General features: G+C 31.8%; 2 protein-coding genes and 1 pseudogene across 2 annotated transcripts; all 3 read left to right on the forward strand.

Annotated features, from left to right (window-relative positions):
- Nucleotides 1-1,391: 1,391 nt before the first annotated feature.
- On the forward strand, nt 1,392-23,036 carry LOC114731854 (WAT1-related protein At5g40210-like; annotated as a pseudogene).
- LOC114731855 (WAT1-related protein At3g28050-like) lies at nt 9,174-16,344 on the forward strand. Its single transcript, XM_028919098.1, has 4 exons — nt 9,174-9,573; nt 9,706-9,819; nt 10,017-10,245; nt 16,279-16,344. The coding sequence occupies exons 1-3, from the start codon at nt 9,335-9,337 to the stop codon at nt 10,153-10,155; spliced, it is 492 nt and encodes a 163-aa protein (XP_028774931.1). The 5' UTR covers nt 9,174-9,334; the 3' UTR covers nt 10,156-10,245; nt 16,279-16,344.
- Nucleotides 14,524-15,914, forward strand: LOC114731857 (uncharacterized). The gene is made up of 4 exons (XM_028919099.1): nt 14,524-14,744; nt 14,933-14,995; nt 15,131-15,244; nt 15,839-15,914. The coding sequence occupies exons 1-4, from the start codon at nt 14,651-14,653 to the stop codon at nt 15,856-15,858; spliced, it is 291 nt and encodes a 96-aa protein (XP_028774932.1). The 5' UTR covers nt 14,524-14,650; the 3' UTR covers nt 15,859-15,914.
- Nucleotides 23,037-24,660: the final 1,624 nt, after the last annotated feature.

The raw sequence follows: 24,660 nt of genomic DNA on the forward strand, positions 1-24,660 counted from the left end.
CATGGGTCCTATGTCACGCAAAAAGCACAGCAAAAATTCTAGCCCCATTCTATTTTCTCAATTATAATTTTTACAACATCTTGTGTATATGAAATTTTAACTCATTTTTAATTAATTTTTTTTATAATTTTTTCAATTATAGGTATTACTTCCTATACTCATAATTTTTCAATTTGTACGAGAAGCTGCATTACTAGCTGATAGTGTAATTCTCACTCAACATACAACTAAATTGATGTCGTCATATGCGGATCTAAAAAGATTAAAATAAACCAAGTTACGGTTATACTTTTTTTATGCCAGCCAAATTATAGATTATACGGTTTATACCCATGCTAAGAGACAATTGTGAGTATAATAATTTTTTTGGGTTAATTTTACCACCTAGAGTAATTTCTTTGTCTTTAACATAAATCAATGTATAATTTCACTCTTAATTTATTGTTATATATATTTTATTCTTTTGTACTTCTCATAGAAAAAAGTTGAAAAATTATTAAATTCTGAAATACAGTTAAAAAATTCAAAATTTTGCTTGGTACAAATCAAACATGTTAGAAGTGACAAAAAAATAAAACGTATATAGTTGAATAAAGGATTGGTTTGTATCCAGCACTATAAAATATTTTATGGTTTATCCAATATACTGAAGTATTTTTTTCATATGCATCCAACACCTGTAGTATTTTTTTCAGGTCCGTCCTTTACCATTAAAAATACTAAAAAAAAATCTTTAGAGTACTTGATGTATATTTCTTTAAATTTAAACAATTATTTGAGGAGTTAATGCCTCTATTAAAATTGCTTTTAAAAAATACTTTAAGAGCATAATGCTTTTGACAAAGTTAATACTATTTCTAGTGCTTAATATAAGAGCTAGTTTAACTTTCAATTTGGTCCTGAATATAAGGCCATAATCCATTTTGTCTCTTATATTTAATTATTTTTTTAAAGTAGTAATTGTAGCGGTTGCATATGTTAAAAATTTTATTAAATGGTAACTTTAGCTAATACATATATTTTCTAGGAAAGACAACACTTATTTATTACAAAAAATAACTAGTTTAATAAACTTTTTTAATCTACTCAAATTAGTCAGGTAACTCTTATATTAAAGAGTGGAGGTAATACTTTAAAGATAAAATTATATTACAAAATAATCTAAGACACTTTAGGTTGTTGGATAAATAACAAAATAGGGTGCACGAAGTCCATTAAACCTTTGAATAAATTGATTGCATGGTTGAAAACGTCTGTAGGGTATGGAATTGTCCGAAAGCAATGAAGGGAGAAGGTGAAGGTGGAAAGAGCACAATAAATACACACACACACATAATAGGAAAACGAAACAGAGGAGAGGATCAATGGAGGATCTAAAAGTCACAATACTAATGGTAGCAGCTCAGGTGGTAGAAGTAGGACTGAACACTCTGGTCAAAGCAGCCACGTCCAAAGGCATGAGCGACTATGTTTTCGTTGTCTACTCAAACGCCATGGCTTTCTCTCTCCTCTTTCCATCTTCTTCTTTTATTGCAGAAACCGACCTTCTCCCTCTATCATCTGCAGAATATTTCTTCTCAGCTTGATCAGGTTATTTATCTACACATCTTTTAATTAACCGTCCGTAAACTTACCACAGGAAGAAAAAGGCTGTGTTTTGATCAGTTATTTGCCCGTCAATCTGAATTCTGATGGTTTGATATAGTGGAAATTGTGGTAGTTGTGCAGCGCAGACATTGACATATACAGGTATTGGATACAGCTCTCCAGTTCTTGCTTCAGTCATGTCTGATCTCTCCCCAGCTTTTACCTTCCTTCTTGCCATCGGTTTCAGGTATCACCCACACCATCTTTTTAACTGCAGTTTATTTCACTGGCCATGACGCTTTAAGCATAACGTCTTCATGATTTTGTGTTTGTATGAATGCAAAAAGAAGAGTTTAATTTCTGGGAGAGTGAACTTCTAATTACACTCGACAATACTTGAATCTAACTTAGAGGTACAGGCGATCAGCTAATTATATATTATTCAACTTCCCGAATGGATCAGAGTGGAACCTGGATTGAGATGTGAGGTAGATTATATTATATATTTGCAGATATGAAAGAGTGGAGGTGAGGGAAGTGAGCAGCCATGCAAAATGTATAGGGACAGTGTTGTCCGTTGCAGGAGCTTTAATGGTGACATTGTACAGAGGAGAGGCAAATAATGGAGGTTCCAAGATGGAAGACGATCGGGCAATGGTGGGGTCACAAGGTGATCAGTGGCTTCTTGGAGGCATTCTACTTGCAGCTGGCAGCTTCTGTGTTTCACTGATTCTTAATGTCAAGGTAGGGTTAGGTTTTACGTTAATCGCATGTGGGCCTACCTCTCAATTATTACTGCTTAATTACACTTTACGTTTAATCCAATCTCTACACATTTCTTCATCTTTCTCATCTATATTTGCTTTTATACATGTTTTTGCTTGCCGTGTTATTATAAACTTGTATGTTTAACCATTTATTTAAAGTTGATAAGATCTGTGTGTCTTTCATCAACTCCAAATAGTGATGTTTTGACTTTTTTTGGTTTTTTTTTTTTGGGGGGGGGGGACACTGTAGGAAACTACTCAGTTAAAGTTGCAGTGCATACGTGCCACTATTTGAAAGTTTTTGTTGGATCAATGCCATCTCTTGAAAGGGTTAAAAAATTAGCAGAATAACACCGACCATTAACATTTTTAATAGTCAGAGGTGATACTGCACCCTTTTTTGGTGTCATACTGATCCAACAAAAAGCACAAACTTCTTAGACAAAATTGCATTTTAGTCCATTTTTTCAAAAACCGATATTTTTGTGTGGGGTATATACCAAAAGGGAAAAAAAAAATGATACGCACTATTTGATGTATATATGCAGACATGGATAATGAAGAAGTATCGTGAAGTTGTGATGGTAGCAACCATATCGTGCGGCTTCGTGGCGATGTTATCCGCCATTGTTGCTGTCATTGCTGAGAGAAATAATGCTCAAGCATGGACTCTTCGCCCTGATATGGAGCTGGCTGCTATATTATATTCTGTAAGAAGCGTACAACAAACAAATTAAGTTAACCAACTCATAAAACCCGATACTATCTTCGGTTCCTGGTATAAGAGCTAGTTTAATATTCAATTTGATTTTAAATATAAAATTCCAATTCATTTTGTTTCTTATATTTATCTATTTTCCCCCTAAGATTGTCCTTGTAGTAATTGTATGTGTTAAATATTTCATCAAATGATAATTCTAACTAACACATATGATTAGTAATAGTATTTTAGGAAATACAACACTTATTTATTATAAATAATTAAGTTTACTAATTTTTTTAATCGAGTCAAATTAGTCAACTAACTAGCTTTTATATTAATGACCAAAAGTAGTATATCAGTATTTGTTATTTGTTCTAATAGATATTTGTTCACAGGGCATTATCGGGATATCGATGAGAAACATAACGCATATATGGGCATGTGGAAGGAAGGGACCTGCGTACGCCGCCATGTTTACTCCTTTAGGAATGATCTTCGCTGTCGCCACGGCCAATCTCTTTCTCGGCCAATCTCTTTCTCTTGGAAGGTAACTATGTGGGTAACAAACAGACAAAAAATATCCTTAGATTCGGGTAACCAAAAAAAAAAAATACAGAGTAAATATACATAGGTCCCAAAAAATTCCATATTTATAAGTTAAACTTGCATTGCATATCTGTAAGGTGAATCGTGTTATCGATAAACCGAATTTAATTAACAATTTATGTTCACAAGTCAAATTTACATATTTACAAGTCGAATTGTGTTCTTTATCGGTCAAATTTAAGAAAATAATAATAATAAATTTCGAGAATTGTTGGTACTTATTGTCCATATGTAGTCACAGTGTAATTATAAAACGATAATGAATAATTAATCTATTTTTGTATTTCTTGTTGATGAGGCAGTGTGATAGGTGGTGGGGTGATAACTATTGGTTTTTATGGCGTTTTATGGGGTCAGCAGGCTCAACAGGAAAAGATGGCTGCTTCTGAGACAAAAGTAATTTGTAGCTCTGTGTCTTCATCTTCTTCATCTTCTTTAAGGGTGGAAACAGGCCAGGCCAAGCCAGGCTTTACTCTTAACAGGCCAGGCCTGTTTTGTAGCCTATAGGCCTGAGCCTGGCCTGTGGCCTGTTACACGCTTATTTTTCAGCCTGAGCCTGACCTGTATAAAGACCTGCCCTGGCTTGAAACCTGTTAAAAAGCCTGTTTTTTTTTTAAAATTCAAATTACAATATTTTTTTAGAAAAAAGCTAAAATAAAAAAAGTATACATAATAATTAATTTTTTTAGTTTTGTCTTTTATTTAAATTTTAGTATCATAGGTGCTGTTTTAAATCTTAATTATAATTTATAAGGATATTATTAAAAACTAATTCGAATTATATGTTAAAATTTGGGACAAAACTATGTTTAAGTACCAAAAAAATTAAGACAAATAAATAAAAAAACTATTAATTTTACAATGAATAAAGAGAGTATCATAATTTAATTAATATAATACATAAGTTAATTAATCTGTCATTCTTGGAACAAAAATTTTCTTTCCTATTTTATTTATATTTTTAAGATTTAAAGATCATATTATTTATTGATATTTTTATTTTAAATTATATTTTTATCTTTACTTGTCAACTAAATTTCAAAATCTAAAGAAGAACTAAGCTATTAACTATATATTAAAATTAAAAAATAAATTAAAAGTACACATTAACAATACCATTAACTAATTTTTTTATATATTATAATTATAAATTTTTAACAGGCTCAGGCCGGCCTAACAGGCTTAACAGGCCTTTTAGAGAGCCTAAGCCTGGCCTATTAACTTTAACAGGCCTTCAAACAGGCCTGAGCCTGTCTCTTTTGGAAAATAGGCCAGGCCAGGCCAGGCCAAATACAAGCCAGGCTGTAGGCCCCTGACAGGCCGTCTGGCCTGTTTCCACCCCTAATCTTCTTGCAATAATGCAGAGTCGCCTCTTCTGCAGAACCAGAGCGTGTGAAAGTGAAAAAATATTAATATGATCAGTTATTGTATTTTTCATTAATGGAAGTATAGTCAGCATCATACCCCCGATAATATCTGACGGGCTCAAGGGGAATATGCGAAACTCATTATTGAGGCTAAATCAAACTAATTAATTTTTTATAAGTTCATTTTCTTTGTCTTTTTTATTTAAAAAATGGGCACTAACAACATGAGGTTATACGCAGATCGAACCTGTGGCCTCCTTTTTATAAGAGAGTTCGCAATCTCATGCCACCAGAGTATAAGACTATCAGTAATTAAGTTGATTTTCAATGGTTTATTCGAATTTACCAGTTTAATTCAATTTAAATAGATTTAATAAGTTAAAATACTAAAAAAATTGCATCCTACATGCTCACTTTATGTGCCCAATATAAATTTGAGTAGAACAAATTATAATTAAAATAATATAATTTAATAAATTTTTTAATTGAAACCCTCTTTTTTGACACTCCATTCTCCAAAAATTTATTGTTTGGGTTAGCCGCCTTCCTCAGTTTAAAGTCACTCTGTCTCAAACGCCACGTTGATCAGCCGAAGCAATTTTTCTTGACTTTGATTTGATACCTCGTGGTGCTGCGTTGCGGCGATGATTTTACTCCTCTACCCTTTATCCTTCTTTTTTTTTTTTTTTTTTAATGCCAACCTCTGCGTTTTATCCCTCGCTTCGCATGGTTAGTCACTGTTAGGATCGTCGCCTCACTACCCGGAAAAAAAAAAAACGGTAGAATAACTTTTTAATAGTACCTGAGATCTTAATTATAAGATCTAGTTAATTAATTTAAAAAGATTAAAAAAATTAAATTAATTATTTGTAATAAATAGGTATTGTCTTTCCTAAAATATCCTTACTAATAAACTCTATTGGCTAGGATTACGATTATTAGAAAAAATACCTTGAAAAAAATACATAAATATAAAAAACAAAGTGGATTGAAGTTTTATATTCAGAACCAAAATAAAAATCAAATAAGATTTTATATTAAGGACTGGAAGTAGTATGTATTCTATAATATTTTTAAATTTTAATGCTGTTTTATAAATTATAATTACCTATAGTTTATATTATAGTCATTAAAAAAGGTACAGTAACTTTTTAATGTGTTTTTATGATATTTTTCATTTTTAATATTATTTTTTTTATGGATCTTATATTTACATACAGTTATATTTGTATTTGATTAAATATACCTTTTTTAGTGTTTATAATTTTTTTAATAATACGTTAATTCTTTTTGTTTTTATAATAACTATTTTTTAATCATTTTACGTATAAATCTACTTTTCAATATATCATTTAAACAAGTTTTAATAGGTCAAACTCATATTTTTACATAGTTTATTTAAATAATATCGTGCTCGAATCCTTGTCATCACGTAAAAAGGAAAAAAAGAGAAGCTGCAATCAAAATTTTAAAAGGTTAATTTTAAAAATCTAAAAAAAAAAGTGGTCTACAAAAATGAGATAGAGTTCCGGAGTCAATTATGTGTGGGAAAGGTGTTAGGCATCTCACAACACCGATTTAAGAGAACGGTTACTCTAAATTAACTACTCAAAATTAATATGACATTTTTATTATGTTTTAATTACCCTAAAAAAATAAAGATAAAAACAAAAACAAGTTTTTATTTACAAAAAAATAAATTATTTATAAAACCGGACTTAATTTAGGATAAAAACCTAAGGCTTACGTATCCTTTAGAGGAATCAAAACTCATGTAATTCGCGGGTAAAAATACATGTTACTTGGTTGGTGTTTTTTAAAAAAAATCTATTCAGTTTAAAAAAGTGTTTTTTGATGGGTTGGTATTTTTTAATATATAAAAGCAAATTTTGTATTTTTATTTAGAAAATATTTTTTGAAAGAAATTTTGGATAATTCTTTCAACGGAAGTTCTGATAACTTCACACTAGAGAATAATCATTCAAGTTTATAGGGTTCTAAAAGCTTTACACGGCTTTGAAAAACATTTTAAGATTATATATATACATACTTAAAAAAGACTTTTATTTTATTATTTATTTATAAACATGAGCCCAAAATTATTATTTTTCTTTTATTTCAAATAGAAAATTTGTAAAATCACATTATTTTATTATTTATTTATAAATATGGTTTACTAATGAATTTAGATAGCAGCGGAGATTCTAAAAACCTCAGACAGTACAGATATAAAGAAGAAGCACTTTTGAAAATAGAGAAAAAAATACCCAAAAATATTTTATTAAAATTCAAGTTAAACATCGTAGATAAGAATTGAAGTCTATACTTGATGTTCCCCTTATCAATTAACTTGCTTCCTTTTTTATCGAAAAATTCTGAGTGTTTTTTTTCCAACATTTACTCTCTTATTTATAGACTCCAACTAAGGTTTTGTAAATTTTTTTTAATTTTTTTAAAATTTCTCTCCATTATAACTCATAATATAGCTTTATATTTAAACATCAAATTATTATCAAATTATGAATATTTCTTTTTGAATTTTTTATAATTATGACCCCAAAAGATGTTTCTAAAAAAATTTTGATTTTGACTTTTGAATTTTTTTATTTTCTTCTTTTTAAAGACTCCAGCCTTTATTTCCTAATTTTGAGGTTAATTGGTTTTAATTCTTATCTTTTATTTTATTGTTATTTATTATAAGAGGGATATTCTTATCTAATTTTTTTAATTTGACATATAGTGAATTTTTCACACTTAGCTTCCAAACAAAAATAAAGAAGATATTAATATTTTATTATTCTTTTATTTTATTTTTGTTTATTTAATTTAATTTAATATTTATTGTGAGTGCGGATAAAATTGGTTATTCACAAACATAAATCATGTTGTATTCTCTTTTATTTTATTTTTTTGCCAAACATGTTGTATTCTCAAATTTACAAAAATCAATTGCCATAAAAGTCACTTTCACCGCGCTCAATAAAAAGAGAAAATGACAATCAAATACTAATAAGGGCATCCAAATAAATAAAATAATAAAGAAGGCACCAAGTACTAATATGGAATTTTGATTTTGAATTTTACAAAACAAACAGTGGGATTTACAGCTTTTATAGTGAGAGTTACTACTTCGTCAATGGGTTTTGCAACTTGTTTTGAAGGGTTTGGCAAGTTTTTTGTAAAAAAATATAATTCCACGCCGAATTTTACAAACACATAGTAAGATTTACAACTTTTATAATGAGATTTATTATTTGGTCAATGGATTTTGCACCCTGTTTTGGGAGATTGGGTAACTTTTATGTTAAAAACAATATAATTTCACGCTGAATTTTACAAAATACATAGTGGGATTTACAATTTTTATAGCCAGAGTCACTACTTTATTAATGGATTTTGTAACATATTTTGAGATTAAAAATCAAAATTTTAAATTAGTACTTGATACCTTATTTATGATTTTATTTATTTAGATGTCTTATTTGTCATTTTAAAATTTAGAAAGGATTTTATTATCATTTTTCCCAATAAAAAAGCCTATCTGATTCCCTTGCTTTATTCATTTATTTGTTGCTGAGAGAATCGTGACGAAGCGTACCTGAAAGAAAAGGCAAGACGATGTCAGAGCATTAAAAAGTAGGGCTACATTCGCCACAGCACCCTGAACTATTTATCCAGGTATGTTTAGTGGCCTAAAGTAATTTTGAGTGCATCCAGTATCCTAAACTAATTAAAAGGTGCGTTCATATTTCAGGCTAACAGAAATGTTATGTTTAACTGTTACTTTTCTGACTTAACTTAAAGTTGACCCCATATATTCTAAATGGTAGACATATGGACATTTGATATGTATTATTCTTACTCAAAATTGAATTTATTTCCTTCCTCTTCTTCTAAATAAATTGACTTTTGAGTAAGAGTAATACACATTAGGTGCCTATGTGTCTACCATGTAGAATATCTGGGGTCAATTTTAAGTTGAGTTAGAAAAGTAACAGTTAAACATAACATTTCTGTTAGTCTAGGATATAAACGCACCATTTTAATTAGTCTAGGACATTAGATGTACCCAAAATTACTTTAAGTCACTGGACACACCTGGATAAATAGTTCACGGTACTAGTCGTACCTTAACTCTTAAAGAGTATATCGAATAAATGACTGCATCGTTGAAAACGGCCAAAGTGGATGGATGGAGTAGTACGGAAACAACAAAGAGGACAGTGTGAAAGTAGAAAGAAAGAGCACAATACATAGGAAAGCGAAGCAGAGGAAGGGAGCGAGAAAAACAGAGGAGAGGATCAATGGAGGATCTGAAAGTAACAATATTAATGGTGGCAGTTCAGGTGCTTGACGTAGGACTGAACACTCTGATCAAAGCAGCCACCGCCGAAGGGATGAGCGACTATGTTTTCGTTGTCTATTCAAAAGCCATGGCTTTCTCTCTTCTTCTTCCATCTTCCTTCTTTTATTACAGAAACCGACCTTCTCCCCCCATCACCTTCTCAATCATCTGCAGAATATTTCTTCTCAGTTGGCTTATGTATATACATTATCCTTTATGAAGAAAAAGGCTCTGTTTTGATTACTTATTTGTATATCAATCTTAATTCTGATGCTGTGTGTGAAATTATTGTAGAGAAACTTGATGGATTAACAGTGGAATTTGTGGTAGTTGTGCAGCGCAGACAATGGTATATGTCGGTATTGGATATAGCTCTCCTGTTCTTTCTTCAGTGATGGCTGATCTCTCCCCAGCTTTTACCTTCCTTCTTGCCATCCTTTTCAGGTATCATACCCCGCATCCTTTTGGCCGCAGTTTCTTTCACTGGCCACGACCATTATTTAAGCATAAGTTCTTAAGTTTATGTTTGTATGGACGCAAAGAATCCAAAAGTTGGGGATACATATCAGATACTTTTATTATTGTGCAGTGGATGGCGTGAAATCTGGATTGAGATGTTTGGTAGATTATGTTATTTGCAGATATGAAAAAGTGGAAGTGAGGCAAGTGAGCAGCCATGCGAAGTGTATAGGGACAGTGTTGTCTATTACAGGAGCGTTAATGGTGACCCTGCACAGAGGAGAGGCAAATAGTGGAGATTCCAAGTTGGAAGACGATTAGGCAATCGTCTTGTCACAGGATGAGTGGCTTCTTGGAGGCGTTCTCCTTACACTCGGCAGCTTCTGTCTTTCAGTCGTGTTTAACGTCAAGGTAGGGTCAAGTCTTTGGTTCTTCATTTTTTGTTTGCTAGCTGCAATTTTCTTTCCCAATCTCATCATGTGGGGCTGCTTTCATTATTACCCTTCCATAATTATTACTTGTAATTACTCTTCTGGTCCTATTTATAAGATTTTTACTCCTATTTACAAGACAGTGAGAGAAATTTTTTGCATGGATGTACAATTTTACTCATAATTTATTATTGTGTTAACTTTGTTTATATGAGGTATAATGTATATTAAATAAGGATAAAGTTGAAAAGTCATTAAATTTTAAATGAGAGTTAATAAAATTTAAGATTTTTTTTAGTCTGTGTGAAACATGCTAAAAGTGTCTTGTAAATAGAACCAAAGAAGTAGTAATTACGTTTTACTAGGTGCATCTACCATTTTGAAAAAAATCCGTGCCTTTCATCAAACTCTGATTTGATTGAAAATTAAAACGCACTTAGCTTGATACATATACATATACATATACATATATATATGCAGACGTGGATAATGAAGGAGTACCCTGAGGTTATGATGATAGCAACCATATCATATGCGGCTTCGTGGCGATGTTATCCGCCATGGTTTCTCTTATTGCTGAGAGAAAGAATGCTCAGGCATGGACTCTTCGACCTGATATGGAGTTGGCTGCCATATTATACTCTGTAAGCATGCCACAACCGAGCACTACATACACATTTTTTTCAGAGTCTTGACGTAAACTTGTAAAATCTGATGTGATTGTTTATTACTTTCTATTACCATAAAAGCTACTTAATTAATTAATTTGAATATATTAAAGGAATTAGATATAAATTAACTAATTATAACAAGGATTAAGTTTAAATTTGTATGGGAAGTTTTAACTTCATTCATGAGCACAAGGTACTTGAAAAATTTTTCTTTTTAGTTTGGTGTCACTTTAAAAGTTTAAATTCGTAGTAATATTACTTCCGACTGTTAAAAAACTAACATTGATAGTTAAAATTTAACAGTAAGAGATAACATTTTTCCAATATAATATTTGGGGAAAACCTTTAACCCAAAAACAACTTCCTAGACAACACTGCTCCAGAGCAAAAATTTCTGAGGCAATTTGCAGCTTAATCCTTACAATATATACTACTTGTTATTCTTAATATAATAAATTATTTGATTTTTATTTTAATTTTAAATATAATATCCTAATTTATTTTGTCTCTTATATTTTTTTTTCCAAGACTGTTCTTGTAATAATGATAGTTTTAGTCAATACACTTGATCAGTAAAGATATTTTAAAAAAGATAACATTTATTTGTTACAAATTACTAACACTATGTTTGGCTCGATAAAAAAGAGGGAATGGGAGATATTTTAATGAAGGAAAGGAGAAGGGAGAAAAGAGGAGGGTAGCTATAAAGAGGAGGGTAGAGAAAGGGAAGAGAGGGAAGGGATTTTAAAGATCTCTTGTTTGGATTGATTGGAAAAGAGGGAAGGAGAAGAATTTTGATGATACCTTATTTTGTTCTAATAAGAAATTGACTTTTAACCAATGAAGAAGGCACCTTCAAAGATGAAAGGAGATTGGGGCAGGACCGAATGGTGCGTTACAATTACAATTTTATTGCCTCAATCTCATAGTATGGAGTAGAAGATAGGGTGTTAGTTGTTTTATGGTTTCCAATGGGAATTGGCTAAACCTTCTAAAATAACGAAGTCTATAAAATTTAAATAAATTTTCTCACTTTTTATTTTATTAAGATATATATATAATGTAATTCACATATATATAGAATATCAAGATAAAAAGCTGCGAGTGATAGGTTTCAATTAGAGCAGAGGTATTGAAAGTAAAAGAAAATATGGCATAAAAGAATAAAATTAGAAGAAAAGGTCCAATAACATTCACCAACTTTGAAGACAGCTATCTCGAGGGCTTCTTGGTAGATATTTAGGGAAACTCTTTTGCATAGAAAATGCTTATGACTGATTAAGGATTAACAAATTGAAAAAGTATATGAGAAATTAAAGTATTTTAATTAGGTTAATTTTGAAACTTTAAATTTTATTTCTCACCTCCCCTCAAAAAAGTCTTACTTTAGAGGGGAGGCTTTAAAAAATATCCCAATAAAATAAGGGGAGGGAAGTAACTGCCCTTCCTTCCTTAAAAAATGTACCAGCCAAACGAAAGGTGGGAAGCAACTTCCCTCCCCTCCCCTTCAAAACTCCTGTATTGAGTATAGTTTAATTTAACCAATTTTCTTAATCTACTGAAATTAGTTAATTAGCTCTTATGTTAAAACGAATGTAGTAATGACATGGTGTCTCTAAAATACTTTTGTGTAACATTATTAGATTATATATCGATTTATAGGTTTGGTAAATCAGGTTAAAAAAATAACAAATATAAGAGACTAAGTGAATTGAAATTTTATAGTTGGGATAAAATCTAACTCTCAAACTCTTCTATCAAAATCCCAATTAGCATATGTTTTTGATGTGATGAAGGAGTATCGCATATATTACTGATCAATTAGTGATATGAAATATATGTGTACATATATAGGGGATTATCATGGTATCAATGAGAAGCTTAACAATTATATGGGCGTGCGGAAAGAAGGGACCTGTGTACGTGGCCATGTTTACTCCTTTAGGAATGGTCATCGCACTTGCCATGGGACTTGTATTTCTCGGCGAATCTTTCTCTCTTGGCAGGTACGTGTGAAGAGTTTTAGGTATGAAAATTATATAATTATATATGTGTGTGCACGCGCGCACATGCTTTAAAAAAATTATGTTTATAAATTGAATTGCGTCATTCAAAAGTGAAATTGAACGATTTATGTTCATTAGCCAAACTTGAATATATTTACGAATCGAATTGCATTGACAAATCAAATTGGTAAAAAAGTTGAATTTTTTTAAGACCTGTTAGTGCTGCGAATAATAACAACAAGCATTATTTCACCAGCGGATAATTTTTCATGATTTACAGTGTAATTATAAAATGATGATGAATAACTGATCTATTTTTGCATTTAATTTCCTGTTGATGACGCAGCGTGATAGGGGGTGGAGTGATAACTATTGGGTTTTATGGCGTTTTATGGGGTCAGGCTCAACAGGAAAAGATGGCTTTCCAGACAACAGTAATCTGTAGCTCTGTGTCTTCTTCTTCTTCTAATGCAGTGCCTCTTCTACAGAACCAGTGCGTGTTGAAAGTGAAACATCAATATGATCTGTTGTTATATTTTTTTTTGAGTAGGATGTTATCGCTAACTTAGGGTATCCCAGCGTATCGGCCAGACTAATCCCAGGGTGCCTCGCCAGGAATCGAGCCCATGACCCGGTAGGAGAACGCGCCTTGTGCCCCCGTTTGCGACCAGGAATCTGTTGTTATATTTTTCATCATTAATGGAAGTACAGTTCTTTTTTTTTTTTTTGTGTACAGCTCAAGTTATAATTAGTCTTTTGTCTGTGACATCTCTTTTACAAAGAATTCTCATGTGATTAGGCTATAAGATTAAGATCATTGGCAATTAATTTAATTTTCTAAGTTTTATTCAAAATTACCAATTCAATGATTTAACAAGTTTTAATATTAAAAAATGCATCCTACTTGCTGACTTTATATGCGTAAGAAAAACATAATGATTAAAATATCACAGTTTTCTGCCAGACAAATTTTGTTAGAAAACATGCCAACACGGTAGGAAAACCTCCTTCTCACGTTTTTTCTTATGCAATTAAATAACTCAAAGAAACACTCACGATCTCTTCATAATATTTTAAAGAATTTATAATTTACTCTCTCTCTCTCTCTCTATTTAATTAGAATTAAATAAAATGAAGATATTTCAAATTCAAAGGATCCAGTTATCCAGAGATTCTCATCCTCACATGATCACACCTAATTCTTGAATATTAATGTTAATGTAATACTCTTCCGGTTCTTCACATAGGATCTAATTATTGAGTTGGTTTTAGTCATAAATATAAGACTTATTTATCATATTTATCAATTTTTTCTAAATTATCCTTATAGATATTTCCTCAACCATAATCAAGTAGAAGAGGAAGATGGGGTATTAAGAAAGATGATTATAGTGTTTTAAGAAAAACATGTCACATTTCTTACAATTAACTAACTTATCTAACTTTTCTAATCTAATCAAACTAATCAAATAGATCTTGTATATATATGTATATCTATTTATTTAAGTTCACGTGAGGGGTAATCAAACTGCAATACGAACACGACCGTTATAGAGCGCAGCGGTCGGCGTCTGAATCTGGACGATAAGGGTAGGCAAGGAGATAGGGATGATGGATAGGAAGTTGACTTGCAAGTTTCACAAGCCTTTGGAATGAACCACATCGCGGAATTGAGTTTTGGTTCCATTTCGACTCGGAGTTAACGAGAATGGGGATGGTCGTTCTGCCATTTCTGGGAATGGTGATGGCGGAGTGTGCGCAGGTTGGCTTAATCATTGTCAGCAAAATAGTCATGTCTCACGGTATGAGCAGCCTTGTTTTCGTCTTCTTCTCCAACTCCCTCGCTGCCCTCCTTCTGCTTCCTTCTTCCTTGCTCCTCCACAGGTACCTTTTCTTTCTTCTCACACCCATCATGTTTGTTATATTGGATATTGCAGAATTAAACCTCACTATTTCAAGACTTCCTTCTTTGGATTCTTATTTTCAGCAGATCTGAGAGTCCCCCAATCACAATTTCTACTCTCTGTGGTTTTTTCTCACTTGGGTTGCTCGGGTAATTTGATTTCAGCTTTGTTCCATAGGAATATCGAACTTCAAATGTGGTAAATTTTGGTCGCAATTTTGGTTTCTAATTTCCGAGGCATGTCATTTTGTGGGTTCTGAAACCAGTATTTCTTTTTGGCCCCAGCTATTTGGCATAGGTATTTGGGTATGCTGGGATTTACTACAGCTCTGCTACACTCAGCTCGGCTTTGCTCAACCTTGTCCGTGGATTTACCTTCATTCTTGCTGTTGCTTTTCGGTTAGTCTTCTCCTTCATGCTTGTGAAAATTCTGTTTTTATATTTTTTATGCTGTTTTTTTTTTTATTGTTATTCCCAACTGAGACATACTGCCACAACCCGAGACATGAGAAAATAGGACCATATGCATCATATGGGGGATTTTTAAATTCACTGTGATCTTTTGTTGTGCTGGTGAACTAGCAAGGTCATGGCGGTTGAAAATAGCAAGATATGGATTTTGATGATTTCTAAAATGGTTGTGGTTGTCTTTTGATCAAGGCATGCCAATTCACTATTGTCCACTGGTTTATCATCTAAATAATACAGCATCATTTTCTATATTTTTCTCATAGGATAAATGATTCTCTTACGTTAATCAGTTATGATATATGGTTTTACACTCCTGCCACTTTCACTGGGGTAATTTGTTACTCTTATATGTTGACACTCACAACTTGCATATACTGCAAGTTCTTAAGTTTATGTTTGTATGAAAGCAAAGAAACTTGGTTCCAACCCTAAACTTCTGGATATATACCAGATAATTTTATTATTGTCCAGTGAATGGGGTAAAAGCTGGATTGAGATGTTTGGTAGATTGTGTTTTTGCAGATATGAAAAAGTGGAAGTGAGGCGAGTGAGCAGCCTTGCGAAGTGTACAGGGACAGTGTTGTCCATTACTGGAGCGTTAATGGTGACCCTGCACAGAGGAGAGGCAAATAGTGGAGATTCCAAGTTGGAAGACGATAAGGCAATCGTCTTGTCACAGGATGAGTGGCTTCTAGGAGGCGTTCTCCTTGCACTCGGCAGCTTCTGTCTTTCAGTCGTTTTTAACGTCAAGGCAGACTTAAGCCTTTGGTTCTTCATGTGCATTTTTTTTTTTTAAAACAAAAAGGTCTTAGTTCGCTGGCTGCAATTCTCTATCCCAATCTCATCATGTGGGGCTGCTTTGCTAGGTGCATCCACCACTACGAAAAAATTTGGGCCTTTCATCAAACTCTGATTTGATTGAAAATTAGAACGCACTTAGCTTGATACATATACATATGCAGACATGGATAATGAAGGAGTACCCTGAGGTTATGATGATAGCAACCATATCATGCGGCTTCGTGGCGGTGTTATCCGCCATGGTTTCTCTTTTTGCTGAGAGTAACAATGCTCAAGCACGGACTCTTCGCCCTGATATGGAGTTGGCTGCTATATTATACTCTGTAAGCATGCCACAACCAAACACCCACATACATATTTTTTTAGAGTCTAGAGATAGACTTGTAAAATCCGATGTGATTGTTTATTACTTTATATTACCATAAAAACTACTTAATTAATTTGAATATATTAAAAGAGTTAGATATAAATTAGTTCATTATAACAAGGATTAAAGTACAAATTTATATAGAAAGTTTTTATTCAGGAACGTTAGGTACTTGGAAAATTTTTCTTTTGGGTTCCATATCTCCCTGCAAATTTAAAATCATAGTAATGTTAGCCCTAACTGTTGAAAAACTAACACTGATAGTTAAGATTTTTACAGAGATAGTATATATGTTTGATTAATCAAATCAAATATCCTCAAATAATAATTATATACACGTTTTTAATTTACAGTTAATAACGAAAATTAATATATCTAAATGAGTGACGTCCTCTAAATGGCAGCATGCATGATGCATTTACGTACGTACTTTAATTTTACAGTGAAAAGCATTTGATAGATCGCAAATGCTAATTCTATATGTGCCCTACTCATGGACCGGTATCATCTAAAAAATTGATTTTGCCAGAAATATTAATCATGATAGAAAAGACTTGAATTAATAATTCAAAATGTCTATCATGATTATAAGAGCTTTACTAAACAAATTGTATAAAAACTATAATTAATAATATTTCGTAATAATTGGGTCTTGGGCTTTACAAAGTTCAGGACGTTACATTTAACTCTAAGCCTATAACATAATATTTCCTAAGTAAATTTTTTTCAAACCAACAGTAATCAACTATTTTTGAAAGTCATTGTGGATCCACAACTCACAGATACAAGCAAACCTCTGGTCTTCTATCAGAATGCAATCTATCAACAAATGTAACTAAGACAATTAGTCTTAGATAAATCAAAGTATGCAAAAACAGCTATATATGACAGTATACAAATACTTATCACATGACAAAAAACAAGCTATACAAGGTAAACTTGATACCTAAACCTCTGACTCCTTTTCCTAATGGACTACCACCTGAACTGTTAATTAAAACTGTTAAACCACGAGTGAGACAAAAACCTCAATAGCTAGCTTTCTAACTCATCATACATATTAACATGTGCTCGTAGAGTATTAAGTGGGACAATTATTAATTTCAAGAATTATAGATATATCAGTAGAAATATAAAACACGTATATCAAGATAATCTTAATTATCCAAACCCTTATTATGGGGGTTAAAACACAAGCCACATAAGTCTATCCCTAACTATGGGGATCAATCAGACATATAAGTTTATCCTTCATTATATGAGATGAATAAGAAATCACCTAAGTCTATCTCTCACTATAGGGGATCAATTAGACATGTAGGCCTATCTCTCATAATGGGGGGCGAATAAAATGCCACAAAGGCATAGCCCTTACTATGGGGGACGAAGGAAGCCAACCAATGTGCATTAATGGCAGTCTTACCATGTGATAAAACAGGACTCAATTTAAAATTCAAATAACAATCAATCATTCACAATATAACGAGAAATATTTTAATATTTTTTCAATATAATCTATAAAATATAAATCATATATATATTTTCAAATGGCTTAGTCACAATTCTAAAAATCCCACAAGACAATTTTCATAGCTCATAAGATATAACAAATCGAGTTCCAAATAGCACATCATTATTCCGGAATAGCAAAATACTCACAAACAATATATTAGCACATATAACAAGTGGAAAGTGATTGCTTTTAACCAAAGTTATAAAAAGGATTATTATAATGTCAACCCCGTGTTCAAACAAATAATCTAATAATTAATTTACACAATTAATATAATCACAAATTAATATCAACTAATTAATTAAGCTTATATATGTTATTTAAATTTCTAATTTTATCCTAAATTTTCACAACTCTCATAACTCAAAATTAAGTATTTTATAACTAGTTTATAATTTTCTAACAAGTCAAATTATTTATTAACATCCTCCAAATTATTTACTTTAATAAAAGAATCCTCCAAAATTTGCAAATATGAAATTATTAGGTTATAAATTTTAAAATCCCAAGTTAAATCTTAAAACCAAACCACCAAAAATTTAATAGTACCTCAAATATTTATAAATAATAATATAATCAAAATTTTAATGGTATAACTATCAATTTTCCCCCACAAATAATAAACTTTTTAGCTAAAGTAATTATTTTAAAACTTCCAGTCACCCAATAAATAAAATTAAACTAATTAAAATCTCAATAATATGTCAAACAATCCAAATAAATTATTTAACTTGATTTTGATTGGTAAAAATAGGATATATACTATATATAACAGATTTTTCAACTAAACAAGTTAATTTAGATATTAAAAACCAACAAATAGATAAATCTAAACTGATTAAAATTAACTACTCATTTACTTCTAAACTCTTATGGTTATCAAAACTCAATATTTATACCATATATAAGTCTTAAAATTTTCTCTAATCAATATAGTAATACTGTTATTAAAAAGCTTAAAATATATAAAAAATATTTATGAAGAAATTTTAATGAAAAGAAGTAATTTTATGTACCTAAATTATCTTTAACGCTTGTCCTCTGCTTCACAATGACAGCCGATCTGCTTCTCTCTCGCCCTCTCCCCCTCTTTCTCTCTTGCGCTTGAGGAAGGAAAAATGACTGTGGGAGTATGTTTAGCAGCTCTCACACATTTATTAGGGGGAGTTCCCCTAATAAATTCCTTCCTCACTTTCCATTTGGAAAGTTATTTTCTTTTTTATTTTAACAAATAAAATATTATCATTTTATTTATTTATATAAATTTTAAAGTAAAATTTAGGATATTACATGCAGCGGAGGCAGAACCCTGTCCTGAAGTAACAGACGAAGCTGAAAGTAGAAAGAGTCAGAGGAGAGCGAAGCAGAGGAAGGAGCAAGAAAAAACAGAGCAGAAGATCAATAGATGATATGAAAGTAACAATATTAATGTTAGTAGCTCAGGTGCTTGAAGTAGGCATGAACACTCTGATCAAAGCAGCCACCGCCAAAGGCATGAGCGACTATGTCTTCATGGTCTACTCAAACGCCATGGCTTTCTCTCTCCTTCTTCCATTTTCCTTCCTCTATTATAGAGACCGACCTTCTCCCTCTATCACCATCTCAATGTTCTGCAGAATATTTCTTCATAGCTTGCTCATGTATATATATTATCCTTTATGAAGAAATTAAAAAGCTCTGTTTTGATTACTTATTTGCATATCATCAATCTGAATTCTGATGATGTGTGTGAAATTGTGGAGAAATTTGATGGACTTATGGTGGAATTTGTGGTAGCTGTGCAGCGCGGACATTGTTATATACAGGTATTGGATATAGCTCTCCAGTTCTCGCTTCAGTCATGTCTGATCTCTCCCCAGCTTTTACCTTCCTTCTTGCCATCATTTTAAGGTACGTCACCCACCATCTTTTGAACTTCAGCTTCTTTAGTTTATGTTTGTAAGAATGCAAAGAACGTTCTTGGGAAAATAAACCCCTAATTAGACCCGACAATTCTGATCCAGCAGTGCTGGAGATGGGATAATGAAAAAGTGAAACCAGATGTTAGGCATATTTGCAGATATGAAAAAGTGGAGGTGGGGAAAGTGAGCAGCCATGCAAGGTGTACAGGGACAGTGTTGTCCATTACAGGAGCATTAATAGTGACACTGTACAGAGGAGAGGCAAATGGTGGAGATTCCAAGTTAGAAGATGGGTGGCTTCTCGGAGGCATTTTACTTGCACTTGGCCACCTCTGTGTTTCAGTCATTTTTAACGTCAAGGTAGCTACCCTTGGCTTTCCCATTATTTTTGTTTCCGCGTCTCTTTCCCAGTCTCATCATGTGGGGCTGCGTTCATAACCACTCAATAATTATTGCTTAATTACACTTGACCTTTAATGTAATTTCATAACCACCTCGGTCGCTTCTATATATTTGTGTTTTGGGTACAATCTTAACAACCACTACATTTTTTTCAAGGACCACTGGACCCCATAAAATTTATTTGAGGGCATGAAGTTAGAAGGGAGCAATTTTCTCACTTGGTTGACTGAGTTAAACGTCCGTTTATTTATTTTGTGTGGGTTCCACAATATTTCCGCGCCTAAGGTTGCTCCATCCTCCATCAATGACGCGACCAACCTCCTCAACTGCCATTAATTTCAATGAGGCCAGGCTCCAGGCATCGTCCTCCTCAGCGCAACTTCTCCAAACTTCTGTTTCTCCTCTTCCTTACAAAGATCTCTTCCTCATGGTCTGGCCTGAATCTATGAGAGAGAGAGAGAAGATGGGAGGCAGGAAGGCCGGTCAAGGTGACAAAGAGAAACTGAAAAAAACGTTTGAGAGACAGATGATAGGGAAGGTTGTTCAAGGGAAGGAATGGGAAGTTGTTAAACTTAGTTGTTCTCCAGATAAATTTTATGGTCTTCAAGGTAAACTTAGTTGTTAAAGTTGCAATTTAACCTTTGTATTTTTTTAATCATGTACTCTGTGTTTTGATTGGGAGGAGGAAAAAAAATAAAAAATTATACTCTTCCGATATTTAATATAAGACTTAATTAATTAATTTGAGCAGATTAAAAATGTTAATTGAATTAGTCAACATATCATTTTTTTAAAAAATAATTTAAGCATTTTCCCTTAATTCTCTCCCCCCTCTCTCTTATTTGATTATTGTTGGAGAATATTAATAGGGTTGATTTGGAAAAAAAATTGGTAAACATATAAAATAGGTTTTACATATAGAATCAATATCAATTCTCTAATTAAGTCTTACATTAAACACTGGAGGATAAGCATTAAGAAATTACCCAGACATATATGGTCTGCAATTACGCTTGAAGCTGCAGCGCATACTTGTATTCATTCAAGTATAAATTAAATTTCTCTTTGGAATAATTTTTTTTGCGTTAATGTTCATCTAACATTTCAAAATATATTTTTAATATATTCTAAGTGAGTGTTAAAGAACAATTAAATCGTTAGTTCTTTTTTTGCCAACGTAAGTTATTATTGTATCGATAGCAGTCGTGGTAGGTACATCCGAGTATGCAAGAATTTTTCATATACAAGGACTAGTTAATGAGATAGGACTCATAAAATACTTTAAATATTTCAGAATGTCAGATAAATTATAAAATAGTTTAGAGTGTTAGTTGCAACTGAAAAAAAATACTTAAAAGTGTTAGATAAACCTTAATTCTGATTTTTTTTAGAGGACCGATAATTTTTTTGTGCGGAATAAACGAAAAATGATACACATACTTAGCTCGATTTTATATGTATATATGCAGACATGGATAATGAAGGAGTATCGCGAAGTTGTGATGGTGGCAACCATATCATGCGGCTTCGTGGCGATGTTATCCGCCATTGTTGCTGTCATTGCTGACAGAAATAATGCTCAAGCATGGACTCTTCGCCCTGATATGGAGCTGGCTGCTATATTATACTCTGTAAGAAGCACACAACAAACAAATTAAGTTAATCAACTCATAAAACCTGATACTATCTCCGATCCTTGATATAAGAGTTAGTTTAATATTTAATTTGATTTTAAATATAAGACCTTAATTCACTTTGTTTTTTATATTTATCCATTTTGTCCTAAAATTGTCATTGTAGTAATTGTACATGTTAAATATTCTATTAAATGGTAATTCTAACTAACACATATGATTAGCAATGATATTTTATGGAATACAACAACTATTTATTATAAATAACTAAATTTACTAATTTTCTTAATCGAATCAAATTAATCAACTAGTTCTTGTATTAAGGAGTGAAAATAATATACCAGTATTTGTTATTTGTTCTAATACACATTTATTCATAGGGCATTATTGGGCTATGGATGAGAAAAATAACGCGCTTCTGGGCATGCGGAAGGAAGGGACCTGTGCACGCCGCCATGTTTACTCCTTTAGGAATGATCTTCGCTGTTGCCATGGGAATTGTCTTTCTCGGCCAGTCTCTTTCTCTTGGAAGGTAACTATGTGGGTAACAAACAGACAAAAAATTATCCTTAGATCCGGGTAACAAAAAAAAAAAAAGTAAATATACCTAGGTCCCAAAAAAATTCCATACGTATAAATTAAACTTGCATTGCATATCCGTAAGCTGAATCGCGTTATTGATAAACCAAATTTAATTAACAATTTATGTTCACAAGTCAAGTTTACATATTTACAAGTGGAATTGTGTTCTTCATCGGTCAATTTTAAAAAATAGTAATAATAGATTTCGAGACTTGTTGGTACTTATTGTCGATATGTAGTCACAGTGTATTATAAAATGATAATGAATAATTCGTCTATTTCTGTTTTTCTTCTTGATGAGGCAGTGTGATTGGTGGTGGGCTGATAACTATTGGGTTTTGTGGCGTTTTATGGGGTCAGGCTCAACAGGAAAAGATGGCTTCTGAGACAAAAGTAATTTGTAGCTGTGTGTCTTCATCTTCTTCCTCTTGTTGTAATAATGCAGAGCCTCTTCTGCAGAACCAGAGCGTGTGAAAGTGAAAAAAATATTAATATGATCAGTTATCATATTTTTCATTAATGGAAGTATAGTCAGCATCATACCCCCAATAATATCTAACGGACTCAACGGGAATATGTGAAACTCAACATTGAGGCCTAAATTGAACTAGTTTTATAAGTTGATTTTCTTCTCTTTTTTTATTTATTAAAAGAATAGGCACTAAAGGCATAAGGTTATACGTAGCATCAAACCTGCGATCTCTTTTTACAAAAGAGTTCTCAATCTTATGTCATTAGAGTGTAAGACTGTTAGCGATTAAAGTGATTTTGTATGTTTTATTCACATTTACCAATTTAATTCAATTTAAATAGATTTAACAAGTTAAAATACTAAAAAAAATTTGCATCCTACTTGCTCATTTATATGCGTAATAAAGTTTGAGGAGCACAAATTATAATTAAAATAATAAAATTTTTAATTCAAACTCTTTTTTAAACCCCATTCTCCAAACGTCATATTCATCTTGTTCACTTAGGGGGTGTTTAGTTTCCTTAAAAGTACTTTCACGCAAGTTAAAACAAAACTCTTCTCATATATTTATTTTGTATATTATAAAATTATTTTTAAAACTATAATTTAGTTGTCATCCAAATACTCCCTTGACTAAGTAGAAAACGCGCCTTAATTAAAATGACTGTTTGAGTGAAAAGCATGGTAGACCTTTATATTGACATTTATTGTTTGGGTTAGCCGCCCTCAGTTTAAAGTTATGGTCTCAAACGCCACGTTGATCAGCCAAAGCAAATTTTCTTGACTTTTGATGCCTCACTGTTAGGGATGAATATTCAGTTTTTTGGTTCGGTTATCGGTGATAACCAAATTAATTGAATAACTGAATAGAGTAAATTTTAAATACCGAACCAAAATTGATTAACCGAAACTGAACTAACTGAAATATTTCGGTTCGGTTAATTGATTAACCAAAATATATAAATATAAAAAATGATTTTAAATTAAAAAAATAATACTCCTCCGGTCCTTAATATAAGACCCATTTAACTAATTTGATTAGATTAAGGAAGTTAGGTAGGTTAGTTAATTATAAAAAATGTGACACATTTTTCCTAAAACACCATAATAATCTTTTTTAATACCCCCTCTCCCTCTTCTACTTGATTATGGTTGAGGGAGTATCTATAAGGGTAATTTAGAGAAAATTGATAAATATGAGAAATGGGTATTATATTAGGACCAAAACAACTCAAGAATTGGATCCTATATTAAGGAACGGAGGAGTAAAACACAATTACAACCATTAATTAATAATATTTCATCGTTCAATGTGATTTATTATAATAATATTTAATTTATTATAATCATATTTATTGAATATAAATATATTTAAAGAGTTTACATAAACCGACATATATATTTATTATAATAATATTTATTAAATATAATATATAATATATTTATTTTAGTTTTTCGGTTAACCAAATTTTTTTTCTACTAGCCGAACCGAATACCGAAACCAAATTGTTTAAAAAATAAAAACCAAATGTGTAACTGAAAACCAAAATAACTGAACCAAAAAATCGAAATTGAATTCTGTTTGGTTACAGTTCAGTTTTGTTCACCCTTATTCACTGTGTTTGCATTGAGGTCATAATTTTACTCCTCCACCCTTTATCCTTCACTGCGG

The sequence above is a fragment of the Neltuma alba genome, unplaced genomic scaffold (genome assembly GCF_004799145.2).
Source record: "Neltuma alba isolate B1F8T4 unplaced genomic scaffold, ASM479914v2 tig00012854_pilon, whole genome shotgun sequence".
Classification (NCBI taxonomy): domain Eukaryota; kingdom Viridiplantae; phylum Streptophyta; class Magnoliopsida; order Fabales; family Fabaceae; genus Neltuma; species Neltuma alba.